This window comes from Quercus suber, unplaced genomic scaffold (assembly GCF_002906115.3).
Source record: "Quercus suber isolate HL8 unplaced genomic scaffold, Cork oak 2.0 scaffold_827, whole genome shotgun sequence".
Lineage (NCBI taxonomy): Eukaryota > Viridiplantae > Streptophyta > Magnoliopsida > Fagales > Fagaceae > Quercus > Quercus suber.
The window spans coordinates 32,521-45,367 of record NW_027070257.1 but is presented as its reverse complement, the minus strand read 5'-3'; the positions used below and the strand labels follow the sequence as shown (position 1 = coordinate 45,367).

The 12,847-nt window shown below is 37.3% G+C and overlaps 1 protein-coding gene and 1 long non-coding RNA gene across 2 annotated transcripts in view; one reads left to right on the top strand and one right to left on the bottom strand.

Annotated features, from left to right (window-relative positions):
* Positions 1 to 7,576, bottom strand: part of LOC111995617 (uncharacterized) — a 9,544-nt gene extending 1,968 nt beyond the window's left edge. Inside the window, exons 1-3 of the mRNA XM_065767592.1 lie at positions 7,357 to 7,576; positions 6,987 to 7,162; positions 6,202 to 6,657 (exon numbers count right to left, since the gene is read on the bottom strand). Coding sequence (XP_065623664.1) covers positions 6,202 to 6,657; positions 6,987 to 7,162; positions 7,357 to 7,576 — 852 coding nt within the window. The remainder of the gene's footprint in view (positions 1 to 6,201; positions 6,658 to 6,986; positions 7,163 to 7,356) is intronic.
* Positions 7,577 to 9,976: 2,400 nt separating this feature from the next.
* LOC136065004 (uncharacterized) lies at positions 9,977 to 11,284 on the top strand. Its single transcript, XR_010626650.1, has 5 exons — positions 9,977 to 10,176; positions 10,296 to 10,421; positions 10,561 to 10,635; positions 10,775 to 10,846; positions 10,996 to 11,284. It is a non-coding gene; the product is annotated as an uncharacterized LOC136065004 (long non-coding RNA).
* Positions 11,285 to 12,847: the final 1,563 nt, after the last annotated feature.

The following is a 12,847-nucleotide window of genomic DNA, read 5'->3' as shown; positions in this document are numbered from 1 at the left end:
TGAACACAATCTCAGAATTCTTAGCATTTAATGCAAGATTATGCTGATTTTTACCCATGTGTGACATTGCCCTAAGAATCAAAACAGCCCCAAAAGCAAATTTCCCATTTTAGGCAAAATCCTAGGATAATTATATCAACTATTGATGTGCATTGATAATAGCTTAATTTTACATATTTATATCATTGTTAGAAAACATTATCATACTTATTTTGAAATAATTCATGCATTTTATATTTGGTTTTGGAATAAGGCTGAATAATCAATTTTGTCCTTAATTGAATTTTATTGCATGAATTTGTCTTTTGTAAGAGAATGAAATTAAATAAGTGGATTTGTGCAAAGAAGAAAGCTAATGGACCTTACTTTTATAAGAGCCACGATGAAGTTAAAGAAGGTCAACCCAATTAAATTTAAGTCTAATTGGAGTAAAGAATCAAAGGAAATTTGCACCAAATCTAAGTCCAATTTGGATTATGATTCCACGTAGCACATTAGTTAGTATTTTTGGCATAACTTTCGGCTCAGATGTCCAATCGAGATGATTCAAGTTGGGCTGGAAAGTTAACTTAAAGGGCTACAATTTTGTAATTTACAAAACTCTGAATTTGACGTTAAATGGGTCAAAATCATCAGTTAAGCAAAGCCTAAAAATATGGAAATTTCTCCAAACGGGAATTCAACTTGTAATAGGATTCCTTGACATATTTAAAAGCTCTTTAGGGCAAAATTTAGAAAGGTTAGTGCTAGGGCTGAGATGTAAAATAGAAAATTGGAGCAAGAGACAATGTTGCATGTGGCTTCTCTGTAACTTTTCTCCATGATAGCATTGTGACTCTTTCTTTCTCTATTTTATTTGTCTATTAGTTTAATGTTTAGTATTTTATTCTTGTGTTTTATTTCAATTACTACGAGTAACTAAATTTATAATTAGGAATGAGGATGAAACCTTGTTAAGGATTATTAGTAATATTTATGTGATTTGATTTTTCCCACAATAGTTGTTTTTTAATGATTTAAATTGTTCTTGCTTCATATCAATTGACTAAGATGAGATTCTAGATATGAGTTCAATCATGTTTTTCTCATGATTTAGGATTTATCTTAATTAATTGAATGTTTGGTTTATTATTTCTTGATTATAAAATTGGACATCTCTTGTGATTTGTTTGTCAACGAATACAATTGGTGATTTGATTTTATACTTAAAAAGTGAAGAATAACATGCTTTTGATTTTTAATACAAGAATTTTAATGAGAATATTTTCCATGATAGTAAGATTGATTTATAGATTATCATGCAGTAGTTGGAAAAAATTAATGATCATAAATATATGCTGACATAAATTAACAAGGTGGATTCCAAAACTTTAATTCATTTCTCTAGATTGTTTACATCTCTTTACTGCTTTATATTATATCTTTGCTTAGTTTAATTATTTACTTAATATATTTAATTTCAAACAACCAATTTTTATTAAACTAGATTATGATTAATTTGGTTAAGATTTGACTAATTTTCCTATGTTCATTCAAGTCCCTATGGATTCGACCTCATTATTGTCAAACTATACTTTGGGTTCGTACACTTACGAGTACTTTAAAATGTCACAACAACTATTCTACCCTAAATCAGTCCTACGTTTTGGACTTTTGCTAATTAATGCTCCCTTAAACTCCCCTATAAAAGCCTAAGCATATCAACTCACAAGACACCAAAAACAAAAACAAAAAAAAAACAAAAAAAAAAAAAAAAACCTCTGTTATTCTTATTATTCTGTCAAATTTTAGCTTGTAGTTAGCCCCACTGACCCACGAATAAGCCACTTTTGTCCATACCCGCTTAGCTTCAGACATTCCCTTTCTTTTTCTGCATATTCACAGTGATAATAGCTTAATTTTGCATATTTATATCATTCTTAGAAAGCATTACCATACATATTTTGAGTTAGTTCATGCATTTTATAGTTGGTTTTGGAATAATGCTAAATAATCAATTTTGTGCTTAATTAAATTTTAATGCATGAATTTGTTTTTTGTAGGATGATGAAATTATATAAGTGGATTTGTGTAAAGAAGAAAGGGATAATTACAGTAAACCCACCTAAGGTTTGGCCTGTTTTCACTTTACCTACTCGTGGTTCAAAAGTTATCACTTTGCCCACCTGTACTTCAATCTGTTACTCTCCCGTTGCTCACCTCACCCTCTGACGTTAGACAAACATCTTTTTATTCCAAATTAGAACATAACATGGATCAAACAATATGTACTCACTCTCTTTTCCTCACGAGCCCTAGGAACGCGAAAATCCCTGTAACTGAGCTGGGGTTTTGATTTTCCTAATAGTGCTTTCGTGGGTAAGTAAAAAAAAAAAAAAAAAAAAAAAAACCTCTGTTATTCTTACTATTCTGTCAAATTTTAGCTTGTAGTTAGCCCCACTGACCCACGAATAAGCCACTTTTGTCCATACCCGCTTAGCTTCAGACATTTCCTTTCTTTTTCTGCATATTCACAGTGATAATAGCTTAATTTTGCATATTTATATCATTATTAGAAAGCATTACCATACATATTTTGAGTTAGTTCATGCATTTTATAGTTGGTTTTGGAATAATGCTAAATAATCAATTTTGTGCTTAATTAAATTTTAATGCATGAATTTGTTTTTTGTAGGATGATGAAATTATATAAGTGGATTTGCGTAAAGAAGAAAGGGATAATTACAATAAACCCACCTAAGGTTTGGCCTGTTTTCACTTTGCCTACTCGTGGTTCAAAAGTTATCACTTTGCCCACCTGTACTTCAATCTGTTACTCTCCCGTTGCTCACCTCACCCTCTGACGTTAGACAAACATCTTTTTATTCCAAATTAGAACATAACACGAATCAAACAATATGAACTCACTCTCTTTTCCTCACGAGCCCTAGGAACGCGAAAATCCCTGTAACTGAGCTGGGGTTTTGATTTTCCTAATAGTGCTTTCGTGGGTAAGGTTTTAACTTTGGGTTGTCTTGAGGCATTGAATATTCGAAGATAGATCATCACCAGATACGAGCTAGGGTTTCAAGTTTTAATGGTAGCTTTGATTTACAGGAAGTTGATAATCGATGTCTTCTTCGAGTGGAAATTACTCAAGTTCAAGTGGGCATATGTGTACATATGAGACTTATGTGCTGAGAACAAGTCTGACAGTGGATAATTTAGGAGAAGGTTTTTGGGTTGTAGCCGATATAAAGTAAGTATACTTTTTACTTAATCTAGTTGATTCATGTGAGATTGGAATGTGATGTGTTCAACTCAATTTATGAACATGTTGGTCCCAAGTACCCTTTCTTTAAATGGATTGATAATCCCACTTGTATGCGTGGGAATGAAACTGCCCATTTAGTGCAACAAAAGCTGGATTTACTGTGGAGTGAGCTATAACTTGCACATGAAAGGGAAAGAAAAGCTACCCAGGCAGCAATAGAAGCTACCCAAATGGTAGAAATTGCTCAAGACAGGGCAGCAAAAGCTACTAAGAGGGAGAGAAAGTTTCGAGCTTCCTCTGTTCAAGCCAAGGAGATAGCAGTGAGAGCTTTAGAGCAAGAGAGAAAGTGCAGAATTGCACTAATTCTGTCATGGTTTTTTTTTTTTTTTTTTTTTNGCTCCAACTCCATAGCGACAAGCTCCAGCTCCATAGCCACAAGCTCCATGGTTAGGGCTACTAGCTCCATGGTCACAAAACCTAAGTCAGTGGTACTTTTTAGACTTTAGATACACAGTTAGAGGAGCTCCTTGGTTCTCTTCAAGCCAGCCAGCACCACACACCCCTGTAGAAACATGGGACAGTAGAGCACCATCATCACAGGTACTGTACTGTTAGCTTTGATGTTTTATTCATAAAACTGTGATACTGGTAGTTAACATGTGAATTCTTGTACTTTGTAGCCTACAAGACCACCTTCTACCAGATGAGCTACTTTGAAAGGAAAGGGTGATGCAGCTAGGGTTCAGAAATGTAGAACAAGAGGTGGAAAGGCCAGCTATGGTGGGAGAGGCAGAGGCAAGGGCAGTAAATGAAGACTAAGTCAAGTCACTTTTGTTGCTATGTATAATGTATTAGAGTTACGTAGTGTTAGGGTTTTATGTAGTTTGTAGACAATGACAGGGCAGACAATGGCAAGACACTTTTTTATATAGTTGTTCAAACACTTTTTGTATTTTGTAAACATTGGGCAGCTGCAGCTGTTTTGGTTGTTGTACCAAATGTCTTATATTACTGATGGTTGATAAAAGACTATTCAATGCCACCTTAAAATATGTATACAATTTCCCAACTTAATGACAGGTGTTCAGAATTATTATTTTGATTATTGCAGTTTGTTATATGAGTTATTATTATATGAGTTTGTTTATGTCTGCAGGGTGTATGTGTTGAATAGCAGGTGTATGTCTGCATTTGTTCTCTTTTCTCGCAAGTTGACATGATTGTCATGCACTTTAAATTCACTTTCAACACAATTGTCTTCACATAATGCACTTTATGCAACTACCAACATAGCTCACAACATCCAACAAAACACCAACGCCAACAGCTCACAGCTCACAAGTAGCCAATTCACTTTAAACAAAAATACCAACAACATCTAACAGAAATAACACTTTATCTTAAAAAGAATTATATTATTAAATGGCTTCAAGTCAACAGCATCTACCACCTTACATAGTTCTCATTCTCAAAAAATTCTTCGATAGTTCTATTACAATACAATTGAGGACCAGCTTATATTACAACCCATCAGGCAGACTCAATCTCATCATTCCAACATTCTCACTTAAGCCAAAATATGAAAACAACATAACCAAAAAAAAAAAAAAAAAAACCATGACAGAATTAGTGCAATTTGCACTTTCTCTCTTACTCTAAAGCTCTCACTGCTATCTCCTTGGCTTGAACAGAGGAAGCTCGAAACTTTCTCTCCCTCTTAGTAGCTTTTGCTGCCCTGTCTTGAGTAATTTCTACCATTTGGGTAGCTTCTACTGCTACCTGGGTAGCTTCTCTTTCCCTTTCATGTGCAAGTTATAGCTCACTCCACAGTAAATCCAGCTTTTGTTGCACCAAATGGGCAGTTTCATTCCCACGCATACAAGTGGGATTATCAATCCATTTAAAGAAAGGGTACTTGGGACCAACATGTTCATAAATTGAGTTGAACACATCACATTCCAATCTCACATGAATCAACTAGATTAAGTAAAAAGTATACTTACTTTATATCGGCTACAACCAAAAACCTTCTCCTAAATTATCCACTGTCAGACTTGTTCTCAGCACATAAGTCTCATATGTACACATATGCTCACTTGAACTTGAGTAATTTCCACTTGAAGAAGACATCGATTATCAACTTCCTGTAAATCAAAGCTACCATTAAAACTTGAAACCCTAGCTCGTATCTGGTGATGATCTATCTTCGAATATTCAATGCCTCAAGACAACCCAAAGTCAAAACCTTACCCACGAAAGCACTATTAGGAAAATCAAAACCCCAGCTCAGTTACAGGGATTTTCGCGTTCCTAGGGCTCGTGAGGAAAAGAGAGTGAGTACATATTGTTTGATCCATGTTATGTTCTAATTTGGAATAAAAAGATGTTTGTCTAACGTCAGAGGGTGAGGTGAGCAACGGGAGAGTAACAGATTGAAGTACAGGTGGGCAAAGTTGGAGCTTGTCGCTATGGAGTTGGAGCTTGTGGTTGTGACCCTGCTACCTAGTTGGATGAGGATGAGGCCACAAGCTCTACTGTCCCATGTTTCTACAGGGGTGTGTGGTGCTAGCTGGCTTGAAGAGAACCAAGGAACTCCTCTAACTGTGTACCTAAAGTCTGAAAAGTACCACTGACTTAGGTTTTGTGACCATGGAGCTAGTGGCCCTAACCATGGAGCTTGTGGCTGTGGAGCTGGAGCTTATCGCTATGGAGCTAGAGCTTGTGGCTGTGACCCTGCTGCCTGGTTGGATGAGGATGAGGCCATACTGTAAGGCTGATGTGTTAGTGGGGGCTTAGCTGAGGATTGGGTCTGTGATGAAGATGAGGCCTAGGATCATTGTCTGTGTGTAGAAGGCATTCCACTTCCTTGCAACCAAATATGAGCATGTTTTTACAGTGTTAGTTATTGGCATTTTGCATTTGAATAAAAAAAATTTGTAAAAACTTACAGATTTCCCTTTCTGCAATCTCTGCCTCCTCTCCCATGGTGTCTCACTAGTGACATTGGCTTTGCATCCCCTTGCATTATGCCATTCCTTTTGACACCTTCCACACCTCATTGGCTTGTTTGCTCTAGACACCATATAAAGGTTTGGCTCATCAGCATCTCTCTTCCTCTTCATGGGTGGCCTGCTTGGTGGCTTATAGACAATAGGTGCAACAGGCTTGGGTTGGCCACTTGACATCCACTCAGACTGGCTATGCATGGGAGGTATGGGTGTCTTGTATGTCTCCACATAAGCATCCTTGTAGTAGCATGGATAGGTGTAGTCTTCTGGTTTCTCACGATTCACAAAACTGGCTGCAATTCCATAGTTGCAGGGGATTCCTATCAAGTCCCATGCTTTACAACCGCATGTCCTATTTACCAAGTCCACCACATGCTTTTCCCTCTCATTGTCAACCTAATACACAAACCTCCCAGAAGGCATTGCATAGAAACTCTTACACTCTAATTTTAACTGCTCTAACTTTTTTTGTATGCTTGAACACAACTTGCTACCATACTTTTTTATGCCAATCTTCTTTATATACAGCCTGCTCATAAGCCTAACTCTGATCCACTCCAGCATTGATAAGATGGTCTTATCTCTAGCCTTCACAATCATAGAGTTAAAACTTTCACTCAGATTGTTTACCATACAATCTGTCAAAGCTCTTGAAGAAAAATGGGATCTGGTCCATTGTGTAGGCTCTATATCAGCCAGGTACTTCCAAGCTTCTTCATCCAAACTCTTAAGATGGTCCACCCCCTCTCAAATTCCCTAGCTGGTGTTGTGCCAGCATACCTCCACAGTACACTCTTCAACTCCATGCCCTTATGGTTAACGTTGAAATTGTTGTATATGTGCTTCACACAATACCTGTGCTCCACGATTGGAAATAGAATCTCCATTGCAGGTAAAGGCCCTGCAATCAAGTAAGCAAGTAAGCAAGTAAGCATTCAATGTCAGCAAGTAAACATGTAAGCAAGGTAAGCATGTAATGAAGTCATGAACATGAACTAGATGATAATACCTTCTGCCTGTCACTAATGAATACCAGATTGAGCTCCTCTAGCCTGCCAATGTCATTTGCAAACTACTCCAAGAACCAAATCCAACTATCCTGGTTCTCTTGCTCAACCACAGCTATTGCCACTGGGAATATATTATCATTTCCATCTTTGGCAGTGGCAGACAATAATTGCCCACCAAACCTACCCTTCAAGTGGCATCCATCTAGCCCAACAAAGGGTCTACAACCACCTAGAAAGCCAACCTTCTGAGCATTGTACCTAATGTACATCCTTTTAAAATTGGGCTCTGCATTCTCATTTTCCATCTATATTTGCAAAATTACCCTACTTCCTACATATGTCCTTAATATCATTTCTGCATAATCTCTAAGTAGGCCATACTGAGCCTCTTCATTCCTAGTAATCAGCCCCCTAACTACCTTCCTTAATCTATATACCTGACTAAGACTTAAATCAATTAAAATCTTCTACATCACATGATGCTTAACACCGAAGACCTCCCAATTAGGATTCTTACCAAAATCCTCCAAATACCTCTTTGCTACATAGGCTGATGTAATGTGTCCATTTTTAAATGTTAAGGAGCAGGTACACTCAGGATAAAGTGTCTTGATCTCAAATGTGCACTCTCCAGTCACCATTGAGGCATAACACCTCCATCCACAATTGTTCTTACAATGTACAAAAATATTCTTCTTCTCATTCAACTTTCACTTGACATTAATGTGATTCTGAATCACATACTCCCTCAAAGCCTTCCTAAACACCTGGGAGTTTGGGAACTTCATTCCTTTTGCCAACCTAACATTTTTCATATTAGTCCTCTCATTGAACTCCAAATTTCCAAGCCCCTGCTCATCATCAGAACTATCCACACTTGCAATATCATCCTCTAAAGCTGGTTCAGCGCACTCTTCATCTAAATCTATGTTTGGAGGAGGAACATTGCTTAGGTCAGGTGCATCTGTGTTTGGCTGAGGTGTATTAGTGTTTGGATGAGGTGGAGAAGTGGTTGGAACAGTGTTAGGCTCATATGGCACTGTGTGAGATGGAGAAGACTCACCAAAAATGTCATCAGCAAAGTCTTCTCCTTCCAAACCTTCATTCAACCAATCAAACTCCTCCTCCAGACCATCAGCCCTTGTAGCAGCTCCTGCACCACCCCCTACACCAGCCCCTACACCCCCTATAGTAGCCCCTGCACCAACACCAACACCATCACCCCCTATAGCCCTACACCAGCTCCTACACCAACCCCTCCATCATCAGGAACTTCAACTACAAGTGAAGCATTACCACTCTCCACATACAGTATAATGGTGTCTCTTGGCCCTCCCTCATTAGGCTTGCACATGGGTACCGCATCTTGATCATCTTCTATAAGCCTCAAGTCTTGCTCTAAGTTGCCCCCAAGACCTAAATAATGAACCCTACACAGTTCATCAACCCCCAATTCCTCACATATACCTTTTATTTCAAAATAACTAAGTAAATCAAGATCCTTATACACTATTTTAACTTTCCCACCAAAGTATTCTAAACTAGGGTTCCACAGAAAAGCACCCCCATAATGTACCTCCAATTTCACCTCATTATCCATCTGCAATAACAAATTATCATTTGACACGTATACATTTAACAATTGAAGAATTGTAAACAACAAAAGAGTAAACAGTTGCATGTTTCTATTTTGCTTTTAGGATGCAACACACACAGAAGGACCACATTTTCTGCTTTGCTTTTGATTCTGTTTTACTAAATAGCACATGCAAACACTAAAATTTAAACCCAGTAGAAACTTGGGTCCATTGTGAGACACAACGACCACGACAGACAAAATGCTCATAAACAAACACAAATCCAAAGAACAGGCGATCACATTTTTCATAAACATCAACAAACACAACCAATATTCTTATTCCATTACATGTAACATTGACCATTGATTGATTACACAAAAAACAATAAAACAATCACAAGCCCAAAGTAAAAACACAAACAATGACTGATTTCTTACCAGGATTTTAGCCTCGAACAACCCATTGCTCGTCTATTGCTCATCTAGATTTACACTTGCAACACTATGTCAATATCAGATGCAGAATGGATTTTCGCGTTCCTAGGACTCGTGAGGAAAAGAGAGTGAGTTCGTGTTGTTTGATCCATGTTATGTTCTAACTTGGAATAAAAAGGTGTTTGTCTAGCATCTAAGGGTGAGGTGGGCAACGGGGGAGTAACAGATTGAAGTACAGGTGGGCCAAGTGATAAGTTTTGAACTACAGGTAGGCAAAGTGAAAACGGGCCAAACCTCAGGTGGGTTTACTGTAATTATCCCAAGACGAAATCTAATGGACTTTAATTTTACAAGGACCATAATGAAGTCAAAGAAGACCAACCCAATTATATTCAAATCCAATTGGAGCAAGGAATCAAAAAAAATTTGCACCAAATCCAAGTCCAATTAAGATTACGATTCCAACTGTGCACCAGTTAGTATTTGAAGCATAACTTTCGGTTCAAATGTCCAATTGAGATGATTCAAGTTGAGTTGGAAAAAATAAATATGGGCCACCCACTAAGATCCAAAAAAAAAAAAAATAAAAGGGAAAATTATAGTAAACTCACTTGTGGTTTAGACTGTTTGCACTTTACCTACTCGTGGTTTAAAACTTAATACATTGTCCACTTGAGATTACCTCTATTAGAACTCCGTTACCCACCTCTATTAAAAATAATGGTAATTATGTAATTTTGTTCTCTTTTTGTGTCTCTCTTTTCCAAAAACAAAAAATTATACTAAAAAACAAGAGAAAAAAGATCTAAAAGTTAGGGTTTTCACTCTCCGAAGAAGATCAAAAGAAGATCAAAAGACAACTATGCTTGGTGGCGAGCTCGTTTAACCCAGGTTTTGTTCTTTAAATAGATTTTGATCCTACCCTCAGTGTGCCTTGGTCTTGGTGCCATGTGTCTTTCACTAATTTTCTTGAATAAGCCAAAGGTTATTTTTCTTTGTTTCCATGACAGATGGCAAAATACTTTACAGCTTACCGAATTGATCACATATTGGGTTTCTTCCGAATCTGGGAGTTTCCGCAGCATTCTATGACAGGTCTAGTTGGAAAATTTTGACCATCGATCCCTCTGAATCAGGTAAAGTTATGCTTGCCTAATCAAAAACAGCTTTTTTACTTGGAGAATAAATTAATGTAGAGCATGGTCTGTGTTAAGGGAAGCAATAGTTTTTAATGTTATTTTGGTGAATTTACACAATTTAATGCTTCTTTTGTAGGAAGAACTTGAAAGAGAGGGAATATGGGACTTTGATCGATTGAGTCGTCCATATATTCGGCAAGAATTGTTACAGGTTATTGAATTTTTTTTGTTGGCTGTAATCTGCTGACTTATTGTAATCAACCTATGACTTCTATTTCTTTGTTGTAAGTTTTACTGTGCATCGTTTCTGCTGATTGTCTTTTCTTCTTTAATTTTTATTCTTGATTCAGGATAAATTTGGATCGTATTGGACTTTTATTGCCTCAACTTTTCTCAATGAATATCGGCAGCAGTGCTATGAGGTGAGAATAGTAGTTTTAGTGGATAAATGAATTTGTTATATATTTTTTCTTCATAACTCATAATTAGTCTTTGGAGGGGTTTTTCTGTCAAATATTAGGCTGAGGGGCCTCACTCTAAATTAATTTATTTTCCTATATATTCTTCTCAGTTCAAGGAGGAATGCAACACAGAGAAAAAAATTGCTGCCAAGCTGAAGGCATGTGCAGAGAGGTCCTTGTTGTTGGAGAGTGAAAACCCTAACTTTTAGATTTTCCTTCTCTTGTTTTTTAGTATAATTTTTTGTTTTGGGAGGAAAGACACATAAAAAGATAACAAAATTACATACTTACGCTTATTTTTAACGGAGGTGGGTAATGGAGCCCTAATAGAGGTAATCTCAAGTGGGCAAAGTGCTAAATTTTAAATCACAGGTAGACAAAGTGTAAACAGGCCAAACCACATGTGAGTTTATTATAATTTCCCCTAAATAAAAATAAAAATAAAAATATTCATAATAGGGCCCCCACAAGATCGAAAAATAAATAAAAATAATCCACAAGATCAAAAAATAAATATAAATATAAAACTTTTCCACTGCCAGGAGTTAAACATGGATTCTCTAATCCATAAGAATTGCCAATGTGCTACAGCGGATTTTATGTTCTATGGTGCATTAGTTTTTATTTTGGGATAATTACAATAAACCCACTTGTGGTATGGCCCGTTTTCACTTTGCCTACCCGTGTTTCAATCATTTACACTTTGCTCACCCGAACTTCAATCTGTTACCCATCCATTACCCACCTCTCCTTTTGCCGTTAGAAAAACACATTTTTAGAGAAAAAAAAACATAACAAAAATAAAAAAGCTAGGGTTTTGATTGCTTAAAAAATTCTATAAGAACAAAGCAAAGGGAATAGCACACAAATCCCACTCTGATCTTGGCTTCTCTCCCTAACCCAATTAGCTGCCTCATACTTGCCACCTGGTCCATTCCCAGCTTCTTCCTTGTTGTCGTTGCCCCGCAAGCTGAAGATGATCATGAACACGATGATCTGGGTTGAAAAGCTACAAGGAAAGCCGTCGGATTCACTGAGTTATGGGGTCATCGGATTCGGCATGAGCTCAGTCTCATCGAGCCCTCTCTCTCACTCTAAACCCGAGCTTAGTCTCTCTAAGCTCTCGGCCTGAGCTCTCTCTAAACCCCTGTTCTCACATCTCTAAAACTCTCTCAAACGAACTCCATGGCCGCCCCTCTCAAGCTCACCCCCTCACATCAACGTCGCCACCTCAGCAAAAATCCAGATCAACCACTATCTTTGCTTCATAGGTTTTCTTTTTTTCTTTTCTTTTTTTGCTATTGGGTTGTGGGTTTGATAATGATCTGATTATGGTGGGGTTATGGGTTGTGGCTTGTGGTGGTTGTGGATTGTGGGCAAAGTGGTGGTGGTGGAGTGGGTGGACAAGAGTGAAAGAGAGGATGAAGGCGATCGGACTGCTTCGTGGGTTTCAAAAAAAAAAAATTTGGCTTTTTGGTTGTGGGTTTTATTTGATTTTGGCTTGCTAGTGGTGGTTGACCTCCATGGCCGCCGTTAGCACCATTACAAGCCACCGCCACAATAGCCAAGCCGCCGTACAAGCCACCATCAAACTTTAGGTCAAAACACTCAACCACCACCATCGGTAGGATGAACAATGGTGTTGTTTGCCTGTGATTGAAATTCTCTCTTTGGTTTGTTTCTATTTTATGTTTAATCTATGATTGGGTTCTAAAACTTTTTTTATTACAGTTTGGGTTTGAAAAAATGAGAGGGATTTTTGGTATGGATTCAGAGGATTTAATTGGTTTTGGATGTGTGTAACTGAAATTTTTGAACTATATTTACAAATGTTGTGTTCTTGTGTTCGTAAGGAAAAGATTCAATGGTTCGTATTTTTGATCCATGTTATGTTCTTATTTTTAATAAAAGGGTGTTTTTCTAACATCTGAGAGTGAGGTGGGTAACGGATGGGTAACGGAA